At 38.1% G+C, this 21495-nt stretch overlaps 1 protein-coding gene across 6 annotated transcripts in view; it reads right to left on the bottom strand.

Moving 5' to 3' along the window:
* Positions 1–707: 707 nt before the first annotated feature.
* pcbp3 (poly(rC) binding protein 3) overlaps positions 708–21495 on the bottom strand; it is an 87856-nt gene continuing 67068 nt past the window's right edge. For 3 of the 6 annotated variants that reach the window (XM_019353086.2, XM_005450463.4, XM_013270229.3), the window contains 11 exons: positions 21330–21353; positions 21213–21245; positions 20890–21006; positions 20109–20240; positions 17960–18088; positions 16122–16196; positions 12221–12262; positions 11170–11248; positions 9066–9118; positions 7726–7895; positions 4252–6719 (listed from right to left, as the gene is read on the bottom strand). In XM_019353086.2, the coding sequence (XP_019208631.1) occupies positions 6665–6719; positions 7726–7895; positions 9066–9118; positions 11170–11248; positions 12221–12262; positions 16122–16196; positions 17960–18088; positions 20109–20240; positions 20890–21006; positions 21213–21245; positions 21330–21353 (909 nt within the window). In that variant the 3' untranslated portion in view covers positions 4252–6664. Of the gene's footprint in view, positions 4215–4251; positions 6720–7725; positions 7896–9065; positions 9119–11169; positions 11249–12220; positions 12263–16121; positions 16197–17959; positions 18089–20108; positions 20241–20889; positions 21007–21212; positions 21246–21329; positions 21354–21495 lie in introns of those variants that run through there. The other 3 variants (XM_019353087.2, XM_003443245.4, XM_005450464.4) reach the window with 3 other exon arrangements.

Raw genomic sequence — 21495 nt, 5'->3', positions numbered from 1 at the left:
TACATTATTTAATGGTTTCTTTGGTGTAGTGTGAAGGTCCATAGCTAAAGTGTTTGTCAGTGAAAAAGCTGTCAAACTGACATTTATCTCGACCTTTGGCTCAGGTATAGTTAACAGTTGGGATGTGATCCATTCTTTCATTGTCCAGTGCAAAATCTATGCCCTCCTTGTATGTAAATTTTCATTTTGCAAATCCACCCAGTGGTCTTAGTTTGCTGGGTATGTTAGATATCTATGCCCTGTGGTATTATACTTTACTACAGATGCCAATATTTTTTTTTTTCAGGGCAGGAAAAAAGTTGCGTCATATTTTACTTACACTGATGCTTTTGCATTAGCTTCCCATACACAGCAACAGCAGTCATCTTCCTGTCTTAGATGCTTTGCCTCCATACACATGACTTCATTTAACAACCTTCACCTCACTCTCTCGAGGCTGCTTATTTAATCGTTCTGAAATCCCTCCATTATTTTAAGAGCTTTGAGTTCAGAGGGCCAACCTTTGAACTGTATGAGATCAGTCTGTTTTCTGGTTTTTTTGACTAATTTTAGCGGCCGGGTTAATGATCACTCATGTTATTACTGGTGTGTGAAAACATTTAATTGCAATGGAGTTCTGCCTGTGTGTATCCATATCTACGTGAGTGATGGATGTTCGACTACATACAAACTGAAATGGACTTTCTGAAATACAAATTAGACGGACGTCAAGGGAAAAAAACACAAACTTTATTATCATCTTTTTACAAAACATTTCAGAATCAACCCCAACAAATAATAGATCCAATACTGACCTTCATGGTGCAAATGATCAACTTTAAACATGATCTGACACATTTCCTCAAACAGCACCAAACAACATACATCATATATTACCTCAGTGCTAACCTTTAACTTTTTGCTGCTCTAGCACAGAAAAAAAAAAGTGTTGACTCGGTTCATCAACGAAAGCAACAAAACAATAGGTGTACGACTTACAGAGCATTTTAGGGTGAAGAGAACATGAATGATACCATGAGCAAAAATGAGCAAAGTATGGCAATCAAAAAGGCAACTGAGTTGTTTGCAAAGTTGGTCTCGCTGTAAGGGGCTGCATCTTGGTTGACCTCTGTGCACACAACCGGCAGATACCCTGAACCTACAAGCACAACCATTATTGTGCAACTAACATGAAAAAATAAACAAATTAATGGCTAGATTATAGAGAAGTGGAATAGGTTTTGAATGAAACCAAATATTGCATTCATAAGATGTCAACAGAATGGAAAGGACAGGAATTCATTGACCTGTTTCTGACTTGGAAGTGTTCATGTTATTCTGTGGTGGTTAGCCTCCGTGTGCCACATAAACTGTTCACATTAGCTTCTTTTGTTTTGTTGAGCATTTGAAGCTGATGGTCGCCAAGTAATATTTTAGACATTGTGTGGTCTGTAAAATCTGCTGGACTGGGTTTTTAGTGCTAGTGCAAAATATTTCTGCAAGTCATTTTTGGCAACAGGCAGCTATATACCTGATATCAAAATCTCACAGTAATGTGAACCATTTTTACCCACTCTGCTCAACTAATTACAGTTAGAACAGTTTTACATGAACACAATGTTTAAAACACGTCAGCCCTCAATCAGCGAGTGCTCTGTTTGTTCATCTGAATGCAGCCAGATGAGTGATAATGTACAATGTAGAGAGATACATTCACAATGTAAGTGTGAAAAGATGTGAAATGTAACAAAACAATATCACTGACTCTATACTCAAAAGTAATAACCCATATACAATCCATTCTATCCAAATACTCAGGACCTGGGCCAAATTTGTAATGGCCCGACCAATATTTCATATAAGAGTTATGCATAAATGTATAAACACTTTGTAAGTAAATTGTTTAATTATTGTAATATAGTCAGGATTTTTGAAACAGTGGGATTGAGAAAAAAATGTAATAGTTGCACGTCCTGCTATCTTTTTCAACATTTCTTGCCTATTTCTACCTCAGCTATAAAAAAGGTAAAAATATCCCCCAAAACAATCTTCAGTCACATGACACATGAAGATATCCCCTAGTTTTGATCTTATACCCTACAGAAGCTGAAACAAGCGCTGCACTTGCTGAATAAATTTGTTTCTTGCAGAAAATACAGGAACATTTAGGCTTACATTTTTTATTTATCATAATGAAAAATAATTTCAGCATGTAATATTGTATGTATCTGGTGTAATAATATGGTAATTATTAAATATATCATCTGAAACCGACTTCATTTGAGGGTGACCTTCTTAACCTGGTAACGTTCGAAAACGTTTGTTAAATAATTGTTTACATCATTTAGCTTTGATGCACCTGATTGAAAATATACCTGTGTAATTAATATAGCCCAGTGTGACATGTAAATATTAGTTAAAACACATATTTGAAGTACATTCAGCTTCAGACTGAGCAACAGGGCCAAAAGTTATGTGCCCATTTGGAGATAATGGTACATGTTCACAGGATCCTTCATTTCCATAGTCTATGTGAGCATTCTGGTAGCATCAATATTCCCATTGATGCTACCAGATCTTGGATTCTCAAACCTTTTAGGGCTGAACGTCTTCATCATCCTAACAACAATTAAGCACATTTTATTACCACTGGTATATCCTGTGTTTGCCTTTCAACAGAAAGAACTGATGCGAAACTAAATATATAATGCCATTACTTGGCTTATTTCTTGGGTCCCACTGTTTCTATAACATTGGCCAAATTAACCAAGCTGGCATATGGGTCATAATTAAAATCCAGTAGCAAATTGTCAGATGTTCATATGGACACTGACACTACCTAGTGGCAAGTTCTGAGTGCAACTGCTCACTTCCAGAAACGCCCCTGTGAACACATACCATAAAATCAGTACAGTCACCCACAATACTCTCTGTAGTAGATGGCAGCTGCAGAGAGTTATACATACGTGTATGTAAGCACGGCTATCAACTGAATCATGTGTAAATACTTAAATTGAAAAATATGCTTTCAGTGTTTTAGATATCCCAACGTTTCATGCATGCTTACCAGTAATACTCTACACTTTCTGTTTCTAAAATGGCTTGCTTCCTACCACTTTGTAACAAGTGTCTTCAAGGACACTACCCACGAGCTTTTCAGCTCTTGTGATTTACAATGAAATCTTTACATGAGCTACATGTGAGTGCAAATATACACTAGACAATTCTGAAATCGCTCCATATGGTCCATGCTGCTTATACACAGTTGCTATGACATGACGACATGAATAATGTTTATATGGTGGTGGAGTATAGGTGAATAAAAAGGGCTTTATTCATAGCATGCATTTGAATTTCACTCTTTGCTCCAGTCATTTCCTTGATATATTTTCATTTTTCTATCCCAGCTTTCTGTCAGGTCTCACAAGAAACTCGGAAAGGCTGATATTTATGCATTAGCATGGTTTCCTTTTTTTTTTTCTGGCTTACACCCTCGGTCATTTCAGACTGGAGTCAGAGTGATACACCCATCCCTTTCACTCTTCCATTTCCGTTTGGTTCCACCTGTTTGATTTTAAAATGAATGTGAAATGTAGTCGGTTCTGTGCGTCATGCAGATCATTCTATAGTGTACATACAATGCTAGGACGAACAGGCAAATGTCTACAGGCACAAAGTAGAGCACTAATTTCCTCAATCATGAAATCAGTGTGAAATGAACTGGAGTAAAGTAAATGATATAGCTGCTGAACATTTGTGTTGATTAATGTATTGTCCCAGCTAGCAGTCTAAAAAATGGGTCAGTGTAAAAGGATGTGGGGCTGGAGGGGGGACAACCTCAGTGTAAATTGTTAAACCAATACTTAGGTTTACTTTGTGTTTACTTTCAAGTGCCTGCATTACAAAAGAACGAGTATGGTGACGTCTTATAAAACGCGAGGTACGACAGAGTGATGTAGTGCATGAGATGGCATGGAAGATACTAGAGTGACAAAAAAGTAAAGCCTTTCAAAAACATAAAACGAGGTGTGAGGAGTCCTAGTAACAGTGCAGATACACGTGTTTACACTAAATACTATAAATAATCAAAGTTAAAGTCACTTAAAAAATACCAAACACAGAGAAACCAATAAATTAGGTACAATGCCATTCATTCGCTCAAGGGTCATGTGATGCACTGAGGAAAGATGGGTTGAAACTAGAGTGTGCCCATTCCAGTGACTTCAGACGTCAGCCTAAAACAGTACAGGGAAGAAGGGGGAGGAAGGGGGAGGAAGGGGGAGGAAGGGGGAGGGGGGCGGGGGTAGACAGAAAATAAAACAACTGTGAAAGAAGAACTTTCGCTTGGCAGTGAAAGTTATGCTGCAATGGTTGCCTTTGTGCTTGAATTTTCTTGCGTGGCGCATTTTCTTCACAGAGACTTGACACCGTATTCTCATTGCATCCATTCACATAAAACAGATGTGGATACATAACCATGCAGTACTAAACCCTCTCATGAAGCCATGCAGTGGACTAAAAAAACAAAAACACACAAAAAAGCATAAAAAACATTGTAACAAAAACAGTGTTATGAAATAGTGAGTTGCATTCCCTTACAGAGGCATCACATCACTCTTCTAACTAACAGCATTGCTCAGTAGCAATCACGTTTCCTGCCTTTTTTTTTCTTTATTTTTTTATTTTCCCTTTTTTTTAAAATATTATTTTTACTCTTTGTAGACAATGACACAAGAGGACTTTATAGGCAAATTTATATAACGATACCAAAAAGAAACACGATATTCTTGAAATGAGGCATGCTAAATTAATAGTTAAAGAAGCAGTTTCCTTGTTTTTTGGGGAAAATATGCTTATTCGCTGCATTGCAGGAAGTAAAATGAGAAGATCAATGGTATTCTGATGTGGGTTCTTTAAATGTGAAGCTGGAGGAAGGGAGGACAGGTGAACACAAGTTACCTGGCTCTGCTGGAAGCTAACATAATCTACCTATTTAGACATCTGAAACTCACTACTTAATATAAAGTAGGGCTTCTTTGTAATTATCAAACTCTGCGTTCCTCTTTGTTTTATCTTTGGTCTGAAGAGAAGAGGGGATTTGATTTCCCTGTAACCAATCACCAGAGACGAAAGTATCCGTCTGAATCAAATGTTGCTTTAAGCTCGATACCAAGCTTCGACCTCCAGAGTTTCAAAATGAAGTCAACTTTGAAGTGACAAAAACTGATGAAAAAAAACAACCTCAGGCTCGCTCTAAAAGCTGGATTTCTAACTCCAAAAGTCAGTTTCCATAGACTCAGATGTTGAAATGCTCAAATCTAGAGCATGTAAACATGTTTACAGCTTGGCACAAAATAATTTTCTCCCTCCTGAACCCCTGTATAGGAGGGGAATATACTCAATTTAAACTGCATTTGGCCATAATTCATGCAGTATAGTGGCACAACTGCTCTGACCAAAGTACAAAGTAAAAGTGCACTCAACTCCAAATCTTTGAAGACATATAAAGTATCCAGTCTTAGACTTTGAATAGCTGACCACTGTAGTGACCACTATGCGTGAAAGGGTTGTTTTCTTGTATTTGTGTCACTGTTGATGGTATACTTGCACATAGACCACTACATTGGACACTGATGTGTCACTCCATACTCTGCCACCCTCTTTGAAAAGTACATGTTTCAAAAAAGAAGTTCAAAAATCTTTTTTTCATGCCTAAAGATGAATAAAAATACTTTAAAAAAAGAATCCTGATTGAGGTTCTCATAATTCATGCGTGAAAAGGTTAAAGAAATTAAAAAAGAGAAGAGAAAGAAGAGAGAGAAAGTAAAAGTATTCTCCCATTAATATATATTTATTTCACAACATTGTCAGTGTAATTTAGGATAAAAAAACTGTGACAATAAATAAGCCAGGCGAGGTCCAAATGCCAAAGGAACTGACTGATCTGATAAGATGGATGGAGGTGGTAAAGTGGTGGTTCAAGTCGCTGAACTGGACCTCTCATCCATGTTGGTTTTTGGTTCCTGTTGAAGGATTTTAATGCAGATACCTCATGTGTTTTTAGACGTGTTTGATTGTACTTACACACCATCGAGAAAAGTTGACTCCAAATATTAGTTTGTGAAATTCAACAAAATAAATCTTTGTTTGTTGCTTAGCACTAATTAGCACTAGTATCTGTGTTTCTGGGTTGTACCTGTAAAGTCTAGGGAGAAATCCATGACAAAAGCTTACCATTAATAGCCCTGATTTGCTAATGAGTCACTGGATCACCTGCTATATACTCTACAAATAGCTGTTTCATGTCACATTACCAGATAAATCATGTGGACTCTACAGGTCTGAACAAAAGGCTTTTAGGTGTGTTTCTGGGTGGATTTACTTCCTTTAAGTAACGGCTGCTTCCCATTTAAGACACAGAAAGTGTTATTGATTTTCTTGTCAACATTTCTGCAAAAAACAGTGAATAAGCATATTTTCCAAAGTGAAAACTATTTTTTTAATCTATACACTGGCTACATCGATTTTTAAACAGATGCCAGTGTCAATACAGGCCTCTTACAGGCTATTAAGTTATATGCACAACTAGCAAAGCAAAAGTCCCACAGGATAACACATAGAGGTTAATCGTGAAGTTGTGGTTTTGATGTTAGCTTCTGAAAACAGAACCAGATTTGTGGCGACTTCAGGATGTTGTCATGGATGACGGGTCATTCCACATGGCGGCCACGTCCCTGAACCTGCCATTGGAATTGCGGGAAAGCAGTAGCCATTAGTTTCTTTGTGGGCTTTTCTCTAAAATCGCCTTTAGAAGTCAAAAACAAAAAATCCCTTTGTGTTGAGCATGTGGGTTCTCCTGCACTAATGCTGATAACATGACTTTGAGGTGCAGGTAGCCTGTGGACATCAGTGCCCTTCTGTTTTCTCAGTGCTGCGGATTTTACATTTATTTTCACTGGTGATAATGAATTAGAGGTTTCACTGGATAGAGGGGAAACTGAGGTAGTGGAGCATGGCAAGAAAACTTAAAAACTGTTTCACACTATCTACTGGTATGTATACTATCTTACTATACAGCCCCTGCTCTTTAGTCCTGCATGGGATTTAGATTTAGCCGTCTTGGAGTCATTTTCTTTTTATTTAATTACACTGATAGCTTCTGTGCAAAAACACAGTCTTACAGCAGTTATATCTCTAAATTAAGCTTGCAGAGATTGTATACCTTCTTGTGTCGGCCAACTTTGTGAACTGAAGTAAGCATTGAACATTTGATGATTCATTTATTGATCATCCAATTTTCTAATCTGCAGGTTCTGTTCAAAGGCACAGCTTACTCGTTCCAGTAGTTGGCCCTGCTCCCATGAGCCACTTACTTGCAAAGAGTGTTCTCCCAGAAACTTACTTCATTTTAATGTCTACACTTGGTTGGAAGTAAAGAATAAAAGTCAAAAGGAACAACCAAAGGAAAATAGGGGGGAAAAAAACCCAGCACGGCTCACATTATTCATGGGCTTATCTGTCGCTTGTGTAAATCTGACAGATTCCTTTTTTCTTTTTTTTTTTTGCATTTTCTTGCGACTCATCAAAGTCCCAGTATCAAAGCTAAACTTGTCAGCGATCCCCTTTTATTCCAAATAGCCCAATCAGAGAGAGAAGCTTTCTTGGATCTTCACTATGTGCATGCTCATTCAGATGTTACTTTTATTTTTAATGTTGTGCTTGAGTCCAGCAGAGTTGAAAGGTTACCTGGCATTGATGAGATATTGGGCCAGGCTGATGTTAGCGGGGGTCCCTGTGATGGTAATCTGACGCTCTGATGAGCCCTCCATGGCATTTGCAATTTTGATCTGCGCCCCAGACATCTGTCGAATCTCATTTATTTTGGTGCCCTGGCGTCCAATAATGCACCCTATTAACTGTGGGGAAAAAGCAAAAGTCTTTAAATCTGAAGCAAGGCAGTCACTGTGCTGTCTTACAATATTTATACAAAATGCCAACTAGATTTAATTCAAAATGGAAGTGTAATGGCTTATGAAATGGACTGAGTTTAATTTCAGAAAGGTTGACTAATGATGGCATGGTCAGTAGCATGTGGGGTCATTCTGTTGGGCCAATGGTAAGAAGTAAGGTTTGCAGGATCACTGCTGGTAATGTCAATCATTTCTTCTCTATAACAGTTACAGTTTTTAAAAAAATAGCATCTCAGTGCAATCATTGTTTCTATATATTTACAAATAGACAGTAATCATTTCTATTAAATGTACGTAAATTAGTTAGATCAATGTATTTCTCCAGCATTTAAAAAAAAAACCTACATAATATATTTAAACATATATATTATTATTTTAAAAAAAAGTTTCCATAGGACTGCATAGGATAGCACGGCTTAGGTTTGAAAAGTTATATCTGAACAAACAACAAGACTTCTGGAACAGTGTCATTAGGACAGATGAGACCAAATTGGAGATTTTTGCACAGTTTCATCTGGCGAAAACAGCATACCAGCACAAACGCCTCATACCAAGTGATCTCAGCAGCTTGGAAAGAAGGCAAAAGGACCTTTTTAAGTTTGTTAAACTTTCAAACTTTTCAAAAATCTTAAAGAAATCCAGTTGTCTTATTGTCAAGCTCCTAAGAATACTATAACCTGGATGAGTTCCACGGTAGTAGAGTGGTAATGATTTGGGCTTATTTTGCAGCCACAGGACCTGTGCATCTTCAAGTCATTAATTTGACTGTTAATTTGGCCAAAACTGACTCTTTCAGTAGGGCAATGATCCCAAACACATTAGCACATCTAAGAGAGAATGGCTGAAAAATAAAGGATTCAAGGTGTTTAAATTACCCAGTCAAAAGTGCAGACCTGAGTGAAATGCTGTGGGACCTTGAGAGAGCTGTGCATAAACAAATACCTGCACACCTCAATGACTTTTACAAATGTTGTAAAAAGTTAAGAAAATGGTTACTTTAAATTTTTCTGGACAAAGTTGGTTCTACAAGCTACAAAATCGTGGACTTTGCATAGTTTTCCACATGACTGTATTCTTGAAATGGAAGTCTCATGAAACCTTTCCAGCATTACTTACATCATTAGGAATGGTGAGTTCATGGGTGCTGGCTGGTGGACTGGCATCCAAACCTGCACCGCGCACATTATAAGAAAAGATATTGCAATTTCAATACTTTAGCAGAGTTCATCTCTAAAAGGAACTTTGTTTTCTTTTTTTTTTATCAAAGGTAGCACATCCACCTAGCAGCAGGTCAGCTGTGTTAAACTAAACTACCCTGTTTTTTCTGGCTTCATATTAATCAAGGCACTACGAGTAATGCCTGGTAAAGTGCAGCCACTAGAATTTCTTTTAGCTACTGTTGATTAGTTAATTTATATATATTAAGTGAAAGAAATGAAAAACATGTTTCCCAAATTATACAGCAAAATCTTAAATTAAATTTCCTGCTTGGAGAGAAAAGGAAACGCATTGAGAAGAGGGCTCATGAACTTTTTTAATCAGTTACTCATTCCATGTACAGGTATGCAGACAGGCACAGTAAGGGTTAAAAAAAGAAAAAGAGAGAACGCTGTGTGGCTGCTAGGGTAACAAAATTAAAAGATATACAGCTGCCATGAAATAAAATCTAACAACCACCATGGGATAGATGACCCTACATAAGACACACAAGGAATCAATAGAAGTGTGAATTGAATGCACCTACAAGTCAAACTCCAGAAGACATCAACAGCATATAATGGAAATCAGGTTATAGCCGCTTATTTACTAATGCTGTTCTGGTATATCAGCCGTGTAATTGGTTTCTTACGTCTATACCCTCAGCGTGACTTCCCCCTGCCTTATCTCAGCGCCATGTAAGAGTCATTGTTTTGTTATTTACAGTCTGAGTAGCTTGTCTCCTTTGCTCTCTGTTTCACCCATTAGGTTTATTTCACTTTTTGAGATCAGAGGAGCGACCGATGAGGGGAGACAACGTTATTTGAGTTGTCCAATATGTGGATATAAATGGAATAAAAGTAGCATGGTGGCTTAAGTGTGATCATAACTCCAAACCCTCTGAAACCCTTCACCGTAACTTGACATGCATCTCACAAGAAATGCAACGTTGACTCAACACAATGATTGTGATTAGCCCATTCAGTACTGTTGTTTCACGGTACTGTCCACTTCTTCTTTTGCTGCTAGGTCAAAGAGAGAAATCCACCACCAACTAGTGTTTTGGTGTTGAAACTGCACGTACACCAGCACAAATGCTGGCAAAGGCATCTCGACCTTCTGTGAAGGCGACATCTTAGGCTCCACACAGATCCTGTGTTCAAACCAGCACATGGCCTTTTTGTGTGGCGTCTGCATGTTCTCCCTGTGCTTTGGGTCACCAGGCATCATAAAATATCCTGAGATTTTGTTTTATCTCAGCCCAGCATACTTGTCTCAAAAGTTACACTTAATCTCAAGAGTTTTGCTGTCCTGTTTATTTATTTATTTATTTTCCCAAAAAGTTAGAATTTGAAAAAATGAAATAAAATATGGAAGAAAAGAAAAGCCAAACCAATAACCTACAACTTTGCTACTTATGACTGAGAGACTGAAATATGCATTCCACAGAGGTGAACTACAGATGTTTCTTATCCACCCGGACTACTCCCGAAATCCTTGAATCCACATAAATCTCATAGGTGACCTTTTTTGATCTCACAATGCTAAGTTTGCATTTCTGCATGCATAATAGCTAAGGCTTTTGGATAAAAACGTACTCGTGAGACCTTCATTTGATCAACTGCACAGATGCAGAGGTTGCGATGCACATAGGCTAATATAAACACCAAGAGCTAGAGATATAATTATTATTATAGAATCAGGCCTGTTGCTTTAGACTTTCCCTCCTTAATGGAAAGTCAACAGCATAAACAATTTGCCCTGTTGCCAAGGGATAATGCAGTTTGGAATACATCATTTTAAAGTGAAGCCCAAAGGCATTTTTTTCCTCTCAGTGGCAAAATATCAGACATATCCAAGAAAAAAAAAATACATACATGGGCAAATCAAAGAAAGATAAAAACTACAGGGGCCAAGACATGCTGTGCCAAAATAGAGATAAGGTGCAAGGGTAGGGAAAGAGAAAAATGTTTCTCTGGATGCAAAGAGAAGGAAGTATCTATCGGGCCTCGTGGGTACGTACCAGGGAAAGCAGGGGTGGTCTGTCCGAGAGGGGTAAAGGGGGTTTGCTGCATAGCCAACTGGTGGAGCTTGGTCAACTGCTGAAGGGTTAGGAGGGAAAGTAGAACTAAGAGGTTACTGTTACACAGGTCACACCAAGAAATGAAGCCAACCAAAACTAGAGTGAAGAAACGGTGAGGAAAAGGAGGCCATGGCACGGGGTGGTGGAGGACAAAAAGTAAGAGAAAAAGAGATACAGAGAGAGGATGATTGTCTGTCGTGGAGATGGAAGCTATTAGATAATTTGATATTTTCCTTTCTGTTCTACCTGTTTTTCTTATCATTTTAACATAGTGATTTTGAAAATGTGGACCCACTGGTGAGCACATTAACATTAACTGCAGGAAATAATTTTTATTGCCCTCTTAATTACCACATGTCTTTCTAAATGGCAGTTTTGACTCACACTCAGAGAACTCATATGACTGCAAGAGCACCTGCTCTCCCAGCCAGTATGGTCACAGGATGTCCATCCACTGCTGTATATCATTTCCATCAGGAATGAGGGAAGGCCGATGCTTTAAAGGCTTCCTCTGCTTTTAAGAGGAGTTTTAATGAGGGAGGAAGAGGGTGTCAGGCCCGTACTTGAGTGATTGTACCGTCAACCACCACCTCCACTGGCATCAATCATTGCCCAACTTTGAATTAGTGGATCTGACACAAGGTAGCTCTTGAGATGCTCTTACGACAAGGACAGATGAAGGCAGATTATTAATGGAGACTATATGGTCCACTGGAATTAAAGAGCTGTCTACATCAAAACTGCCATTACTGTCTTTGCCTTGATCGTTAACACCAGGAGCCACTGGCTTGTTATCAACCAGATCTTTCTGGTAGTTCAGCCACAATAAAACCTTAAACTATAGACAGGCAGTGGTTCTGAAAGTGGAAGGGCTTTATGGCTTTTCTCAAAACAGCTGGTGTGTGCATCTAATCAAATGTCTGCTCTTTATATACGAAACAACGCAGGTTTGTTTCATATTTACATTTTTAAAAAGAGACTAAGAACTCACATCTGGGTGTGGTATGGCGTACTGTCCCTGAATTGTGTAGGCCTGGAAAGGTAAAACACACAAGAAAAATCAGGCTTCAGTATCAGAGGGGAAAAAAATCAAATAAAGAACAAAACAGCTTGTACACCTTCAAAGACTTTCAAAAAGCCTTTCAGTCACTTACATACACTCATCTTGGGCATGAACGTTATCATCATTTAATCAATTCTTTGAAGTGTTCTTTTTTCCGGAGTGGAATAATTGTACCGCATACATCTTTAATTACTTTAAAAATACAAGAATTGCGTGCACAAGCACACAAATTTATTGTCGATTTTCCCTCAATCACACAGGGTCAAAAGTTTACGTACAAGCTTTAATTTATACATACACTCACTTAAATCTTTTAATAAGTGGTGCCAAAGGTTTTACAATGCCTTTTAACTTGTTAATGAGTTGCTGCCTACAACTCCTAGTTTGTTTTTGCCAGAATAAAAATGATTTGATTGACAGGTGAAGGTCTCTTAAAGCCATTCCTTAAAGACCTACAGATTCCAAGATCAAGGATGTTCCAAGCTGACCAAGAAAGAATCCCCTGCTCAAAAACCAACACCTTTAAGTTCAATTGAAATTTGCACATTCCCATATGGGCAAGTCAAATCTGGAGAAAAGTTTTATGTTTGGAGGAGCAGAGGTGAGGCTTTCAAACCTATGAACACTGCACCAACTGTCAAGCATGGTATTGGTGGGATCATGCTCTGGGATTGTTTTGCTACTTTTGGTAGTGGTGCATTCCACAAAGTGGATGGAACAATAAAGAAGGACTACCTTCACCTTAAACTCTACCTCAGTTTAACATTATGCCAGAAACTTGCTCATGGCTTCCAAAAGTGTCTAGCCAATGTGCAACTTCCACTAATATTTAAACAAATATTAGTTAGTGGTGTATTATTAGTGGTGTATTTATATATTTGACCCAGTGTAAATATGTTTGACCCTGTGTTTATTAGAGAACATCCAAAAGAATTTCAAACTTACATTCAATTAAAACGTCATTAAAGACGTATACTGTACAATCATTCCAAACTGGATGAAAAACAGTTCAAAGAAATCATTAAAAACCCAAAATAGCCTTGAACTTCATGCCCAGGATGAATATATGTAAACTTCTGACTACAACTGAATATTGCTTTTCTTTATTGTCTGTCTATATACTATATATAATGTATATATTACATATAATACCGATTATAAATTTTGGTATGTGTTTCTGGTAGTAATGATATTAAAGTGATGATTCACTTAATCTTATGCATCATTAGCAATGACATTAACTAACATTAATTGATGATCCACTTAAGTATTAGCATATTCAAAGCAGTATCAGAAAAAGCTTATTATATGTAGATGAAGTGCAATGACATCCAAGTCTTGGAAGTCCAAAAATACAATAAAATATATCCGATAACTGGCAGAAAATGTTTCATAATGTCCATAAAGCGCATTTGCTGATGGTTGCCAAAGCAACTTAGAGCTGCTTTATGACTCCTCATTTTTGGTTCTCCTGTTTCATCTTTAATTCATGGATTCAACTGTATAAACAAAATAGCTGCCTCAGTCTCAGGTGAGTAATTATTCAAATCCCAGTCTAGACTGTGTATGTATATACTAACGTTAAACATAGTATATTAGTACACTGAATTACCTTATTTTGCACAGATGTTTTTGCATTTCTGTCTGTGCATGTTTTGTTTTGTTTTCTAAATCAGACTCATGTAAGTCATTTTATAAAGGCTTCAGATGTGGTTTTTTCCCCCATTTAACACCCAGTGATGCTGATTCCCAGACAAAAGGAAAATTGGAGTCATTACAAGTACTTATGTGCTCTGTTCCTCCAGCGTATCTCTTGTTTGTGAAGTTTTCAAATCCATTCAACAGCTTTTAGTCCAAATCTGCAATTAACTTATGGATATGGCTGGACACACATTAGTATGCACCCAGCATTCTTGTTGACATTAATGCCATTGTTGCTGATTCACACATTATGGTGCCGCTACCGTCCCTGCTTCCCTCTTTCACTATCTGGTGCACTCAAACAACAATGACTGTCCAGCCAAAATGCACTCACCAGCCACTTTTGTTAGGTACACCTGTTAGGTACACCAGCTGCTTGTTAATACATATATTAAATTGGAAAATTCACGTGGCAACAACTCAGTGCACTTAGGCATGTAGACATGGTCAAGACCAGTGAATGTGAATGTAGAATGGTTGTTGGTGCCAGGCAGGCTGGTCTGAGTATTTCAGAAACTGCTGATCGGCGAGGACTTTCCCACAGAACTATCTCTCAGGGTTTCAGGAATCCGAAAAAGAGAAAATATCCAGAGAGCAGCAGTTCTCTGAGTGAAAATGGAGGAGAAAAGACTGGCCAGATTACTTTACAGTTAACAGTAAAGTCACAGTAGCTTAAATAACTACTTGTAACAACCGATGTATGGAGAGGATCTTCTCTGAATACATAGCATGAACCTTAAAGCAGGTTACAGCAGCAGACAGGGTGCCACTCCTGTCAGCCAATAAACAGGAAGCTGAGGCTACAATTCACATAGATTAATCAAAACTGAACAACAGAAGATTGGATAAACATTGCACGGCCCAATGAGTCCAGATTTCTGCTTTGACTTTCAGTTGGTAGGGTCAGAATTTGAGATTAACAAAATGGAAACATGGTTCCATCCTGCACTGTATCAACACTTCTTTTGCTGTTTGTGGTATAATGGTGTGGAGGACATTTCTGGCACACTTTAGGCCCCTTAGTAGCCAGTAAGGCTTGTTTAAACACCCCAGCCTGCTTTCAGCAGGATACCACACCGTGTGATGAAACTCAAGCCAACTCAAAATGTTTTTTGAATATGTCAATAAATTGGCTAGGCAATTGACATCCACAGTCCCGATCCAATTTAAGTACATGTGGGGTGTGATGGAACAGGGGATTCACATCATGGGTGTGTTGGAGAAGAATCTGCAATAACTGATGCTATCGTGTCAATGTGGACCAAAATCTCTGAGGAATGTCTCCAGTAACCTTGTTGAATCCAAGACATTAAATAAGGCAGATCTGACACCAACAAGTGGTCCAACTGGGTACCAGCTAGGTGTACCTAATCAAGTTGTCAGTGAGTGTATTTAACCAATTCAAGTTTTAAAGACTTTCAAAAAATTGAGCATTTATCATTTGCACAAATGCAAGATCGTTTAAATATAAGACAGTCAAATATAAGCCACCTTCATTTCATGGTAACAGTGCTAGTCCTGGCTGAGAGGTTCCTACTGTTACAAAAGCAAAGCAACCAGATAGAAATTACTACAGGAATAAAACTCCTATTTTTACTGAAGCCGCTCCCCTAATATAAAACAACTAATGCTGGAATTTTTGTGACAATCATCCTTGTCAGAACCAATTTCTCTCTTTTCTATGCAAAAGGAACAATTATTAGGTAGTTTAACACAGTAGTAGTTGATCAATATAAAAGTACTTCATTGTGTCTGGTGACACAGTAGGTTTAATTACATTTAAGAAGTGCTCTCTCATCTACGGCTTTCCATTTATCCCAGCCTGAAACGTGAAAATTGAACAATTTGTACATCAGTCATTCACCCCAACCACATCCTTACAAGTTTCTAAATGTCATTTAAAAAATAAGATACAGCCAATTAATATGCTGTACCTAAATCTGCTAAATAATATAGTTTAGTCTTATATAAAATGTATTTTTAGGAGAGGGAGTTGCAGAAATTGCAAGTGTGCGAATAAAAGTTAACAGAAGCTTGCACTAAAGAGGCAGTGATGCTGATGCTGCAGCAAAAGCCTCAAGTTGGCTGTAGGCACAAACTAACAAGCTAAAGCTAGTTCAGCACTTACCTGGCCACCAGAAAAAATGACAGGGGTGGAGGTGGGCTTTGGGCGGTAAGGGATAGTGGCACCTTTTGGTGGGGACTAGGAGAAAGGAAAGTCAGTCAGTCTAAAGCAGGATAATTGCAAATGTTAGTGCATCAAACTCACATCTGCCCAAGATTTGTTTTACTTTAGCTCAACAAGAAGAACGGAAACTTGTTTAAAGATGAGCAAATTATAAAGCTAAAGTAGACAACTGGCTGAGCAGGATGCTCGCCACACTTTGTCTGAACGTAACAGAGCATGCTAAGTGGAAAGATTAAAATCAGTTCATTATTGTACCAAGGAAATTTTCCCAAAACCTAGTCCCACATATAGCAAGTAAACTTAGAGTCCATTATTTTGGCAAAAGTGGTTATAAGGTGCTCCTAGTTTCTGTTTTGTTACCTCTTGTTAGCTTTTGTTCCCCGTCTTTACTGTGTTATGCTAAGCTACACTAGCTAAATGGTGGTTGTAGCTTCTTATTTAATGCGAATATTTAGTGGTATTGATGTGCTCTTTTTGTTGTTGTTAATAAAACCTAGAGAAGAAAAAAGAGAGAGTGAACTACGGAAGAGGATTAGGGCCACCAGAAAAAACAAAAGTGGGCACGTCTTTTTTTTTCTTTTTTTCCAGAATTTAGAGAAAAAAGTCAAAATTCTGAGATTAAAGTCAGAATTCTGAGAAAAAAGTCAAAATTCTGAGAAAAAAGTCAGAATTCTGAGATTAAAGTCAGAATTCTGACTTTAATTTTTTCTCAGCATTCTGAGAAAAAAGTCAGAATTCTGAGATTAAAGTCAGAATTCTGACTTTAATCTCAGAATTCTGACTTTTTTCTCAGAATTCTGGAAAAGAAGAAAAAAAACATGTGCCCACTTTTTATTTTTTTTCCCAGTGGTCCTAATCCTCTTCCGTAGTGAACAGTTCTGTAAAATACTGTAATATTTTTCCATTTGGTGTACTACTGTGTGCAGTGTAATGCATATGAAGCGGGATAGCATCCACCCACTTATCATTTCACATATATAATCATATTTTCCAAAGTGCTTTACTGCAGAAAAGTAGAGGAATTATTCTGAGGCAATAAAGTGTCTTGCTGAGAGAAACATTATAGTTTTCACAAAAAATAGTCCTTAGTCTTCAAGCACTGCCATGTAAATGCATCACCTTATTTTTTCTGAGCCAGCAATGAGAAGGAAGGGGATTTCCAGTTTGCGAACTTACTATAATGACACCAAGTTATTGATTCATGCTGTGCAGCAGCAACAAGAGTATTCAAGACAGGGGAAAGGGCTTAATCAAATTTCCACTGTGGCTGCTGTGCTGCAGCAGCAGGAGTATCCACTTCAGATACAATATCCAGACAAAGTAATGATGTTACTGTTTCCCTGACAGTTCAGTTGGATACTAATGCACAAAAATGATCGATAATTACAGCTTTCTCCCTCTAAATTGCATCAGAATGATTTAAATTGCAGTCTGTTTTGCTATGCTGCAAACAATTTCTCACTTTCTAGCATAATAGAAAATGCATGCATGTAGACCCTTCTCGGCACCTTAATAACACGAGCCGGTTGCCTGTCAAGTTGACATTTATGGACAACAATTGCCAGGTGGTTCTGACCATTCAAAAATCAATTTCTCAGAAAATGTGCTTTACGAGCACAAGCACTAAATGTAAATTCTTAAAGAGGCATGCTATAGGTCTAGCCAGAAGTGCAATGCGACGCACACTCTGTCTGTTCAATACATTTCTCTGAGACTGTATAGTAAGTCATATTGGCACTTAAACTAGAGTCGTTTTGCTAAATCTGTACATACTTTACCTCCAGCATAACCACACAGATCTGTCTGACACACTGGATGATGGCTTCTGGGGTCCCAGAGATTGTCACCGCACGTTCTGTGGAGTTGGGCAGCATGTCGCCTGCTACCTGGACCTGGGCCCCTGTGGACTGGAGCAGAGGAAGGGACTCTGAGGGGCTTGATGATGTGGACAGAAATTCATTTGTAACATATTCAGGCTGTGCTTTGCATTTCTCTCAAGAGTACAGGCACTTACTTTGGCAGGGAAATTAAAATTGAAAAGTACTTCAAGTACTCAAGGTGCAGGCTGTATGATAGACTCTGTTTCAGCCTCTATAAGAGCACCATGGCAATTTGGATGTTTAGCTTGTCCTTTACTATTGCCTTCAATTGCCACATATCCACCTGGGGTCAAAACATGTTGCCTTCATGGCTGTATTTTGTCTCCACATCTTCTTTTTTTCAGCTTCCAGAAGGCAATAATGAAGCACCCTCCCACTCTTCACCCACTCACTCATTCAGCCACTGTGTAGTGTCTGCTACATCACTGGGGAACAAGCATAGACTACAGCTGACGCATTTCGGAGACTTTTTGGATCCACTGCTCCACCATTAGTGTCCACCAGCTATTCATAATTATCTCTAATTGCACCACTTTTAAAACCACTGCCAAAAAAGTTGCTATTTTTGGATAATTAGATGTTGAAATTTACATCTCTCTCCACAAATTATTTCTAACACAAATCTGTACAGAGATAACTTTATGTACAACAGCTGAAGTCTACCCACCTATAAAATCATGACAGGGAATGTAGCTTTGATATGCTATTAAATGCTAGTGTTCATGATACTGACTGTGAATTAATGACACTTGTGCAAAACTGTAAAATACATAAAATGGTTCAAACTTTTTTTTATAGATAAACTAATCTGAGTATCCATCACTGGATCAAAGAGTAGGATCAAAGTTTCCTGTGGGTCAAAAGCTCAGGCTTCACAGTTTTTCAGTGTTTTCCATTCTTTGCTATGTAAGACGTCTCAGCGAGCAGAAGTCCCTAAAATAGGCTGGCTGTTTGTGAGGGGAAGCCAATCAGAAGAAAGTTTGCTTAAAAGCAGAGGTGGCTTAAAGGGAGAGGAGCTAAAACAGTGCTTTTTCAGGCAGTGGATAAACTGAGGAGTGGCACTACGGCAGTTGACTGTAATTAAAATCCTGCTGCTCAGACAGAGCAGACGAGCCACAGCACAATTAAGACGTCTGAGTTTAAAATCACATTAGTTTTGTATCTAAAGACTCATGACAGTTTTGGTAATGCAATAGAGAATCCATTAAACACACAGTTAAGAGTTAGACCTGTACAAAACGTCTGGCTTGTACATAGGGCACCGTATAGCACACGGACAATTCAAATGAGTTAACAGCAAATGTCATTTGCTTCCCTGTGCTGTCACCTGGCATTTTTAAAGGTTTGTTGATACACTAGCAGTGTGGCTCTAGTGATAGCAGTGGTATTTGGTAGGTCCAACACTTTGATCCAGACCGAAGTAGCTCAACAATTATCGGACTGCTTCGCATCAAATTTTGAAATAAATGTTCTTGCCACCCAGAATATAAAATGCACTGACTTTGCCTCAAGCACCAGCAACAGGGGGTGGGCAATTTTCTGGTTTAGTGACATGTCTTAACAAATTTTTATAGCGATACTGTGCAGATGGTGCTATGATGGCCTTGTGAAGGTATATACCTCAAGATGCCATCATCCAAACTTCAGCTGCCTGTCATTCTTTATCTCCTCTTCTGAGGCTTTCTAGCATTAAGGCCTGAAATGTTGTTCTGATTTAAAAAAAAAAAAAAAAAAAACTGCACTCGCTAAATGTCCTGTAGCTGCAGGGTCATAACTGCTGCTGAACGTTCCAGATATTTCATTAATAATTTATTAAGTGATGCATAATCAAATTAAAACAATCCAACAGTTAATTAATTAGGAAAAATAACACAGTTTAGTTAAACTATTAATTAATTTTCAAATATCTAATATTTAATTACTCATGAAGAATGTCAGCTCGTAAAATAAAAGTATTTGTCTGTAAATGTTCTGTTTGTCTTTAAAAAAAACAGGATAAACATAATTAACATAATTAGTAGGTCGTTCAGAAAAATGTTTCACACACCTCTCTCATTTCTTTGATTTTGGAGCCTCCTTTTCCTATGAGGGAGCCACACTGGCTGGCTGGCACAACAAGCCTTAAGGTGACAGGAGGCTTGCTCGTTGCTGGACTGTTGCTCATGGAATTGATTATGTCCTGGAAAACAACAACGAAAGTACCAAGTATTTTATCTTGTAAGGGTAATATTTTCTTGATGTGACACTGAGACATTCGTGATGTTAACTGTCTCGGTAATGAATGTTCAAATAAATTTCCAGACTTCAAAGGTGGTGCAAAATGACCTGCAAAAACACACTTGTTTTAAACCTTCCTTGAGTATTTTCATCTCCTCCGCTGGCTGAATGCGCCCTCCTGTAAACACCCAGCCTATTGGCACGGCACATTTTACACAGATCACCAAGAACTCAGCAGTCAGTCTCCTCTTACAAGTTCCAGTCACAGTACTTACACAGCACCAGCAAGAGGAGACACATCAAAGACAACATCAGCAGAAAGATGGCTGAAAATTCACCTCATACCGTTCAGTGATACAGATTCCCCTTGCAGGTGTGCTGTATATATGTATGTATATGAGCTCTGTGAGAAAAGTCTGGCTTGGTTTTATCTAAATACAAACACTGAGATTGTGTTTGCAGACAGATCTTTATCTCAAAGCGAGAAATCCACGCTTGCAGGAAAACTGTGTGTACATAAAGAAAGCTGAATGTCTGGAACTACCACAGGAGCAAAAAGTGAATTGAAATAGAAAATGAGTACGTTTTGATTGTGTGCAGACTGATCATACCTCCTCAAATTTGTAGGCGATCATAGCAAAAGCCTTGAAGATGGTGTCCGTTGGTCCGGTGATGGTAACAATCCTCTCTGGACAGTTGCCCTCAGAAATATTGATTCGCGCTCCACTCTGGAAGACCAGCAACTACTTTTCATTTTCAGTGGCAGTGATAAGAAACCTTAATTATTCAAACAGATCCTGAACAAATTTGAATCATGCATTACAAAGTTAACTTCGGCTGGTATTCATTGTGATCTTTAGTGACTTGCTGGGGGGGTGCGATGGGCGGGAGGGTAATAAATATTTTTGTTAATTTTTTCTATATTCAAACTCACCTCTTCTCGCATCTTTTTTACTGTTTCTCCTTTCTGAAAAAAAGTACATTTGTACATCAAAGTAAATCAGAATCTTTCCATGATCATGAAAATTAGTAATCTGATGAAAATACATACCTTTCCAATTATACTTCCAACCTCCTGTGACATGAAAACACCACAAGAAAAAGTGAAAAAAATAAACATATTTATTTGTATAAATGTGTACTTTTCAATTGTTTGCTTCTGTTTTTGCTGAACAGGGTTTAAAAACTGTGCCAAGACATGAAGACAGGCATGTTCA

Source organism: Oreochromis niloticus, linkage group LG16 (genome assembly GCF_001858045.2).
Source record: "Oreochromis niloticus isolate F11D_XX linkage group LG16, O_niloticus_UMD_NMBU, whole genome shotgun sequence".
Lineage (NCBI taxonomy): Eukaryota > Metazoa > Chordata > Actinopteri > Cichliformes > Cichlidae > Oreochromis > Oreochromis niloticus.
Note: the sequence above shows the minus strand (reverse complement) of the source record. Positions and strands in the feature narration are given on the sequence as shown.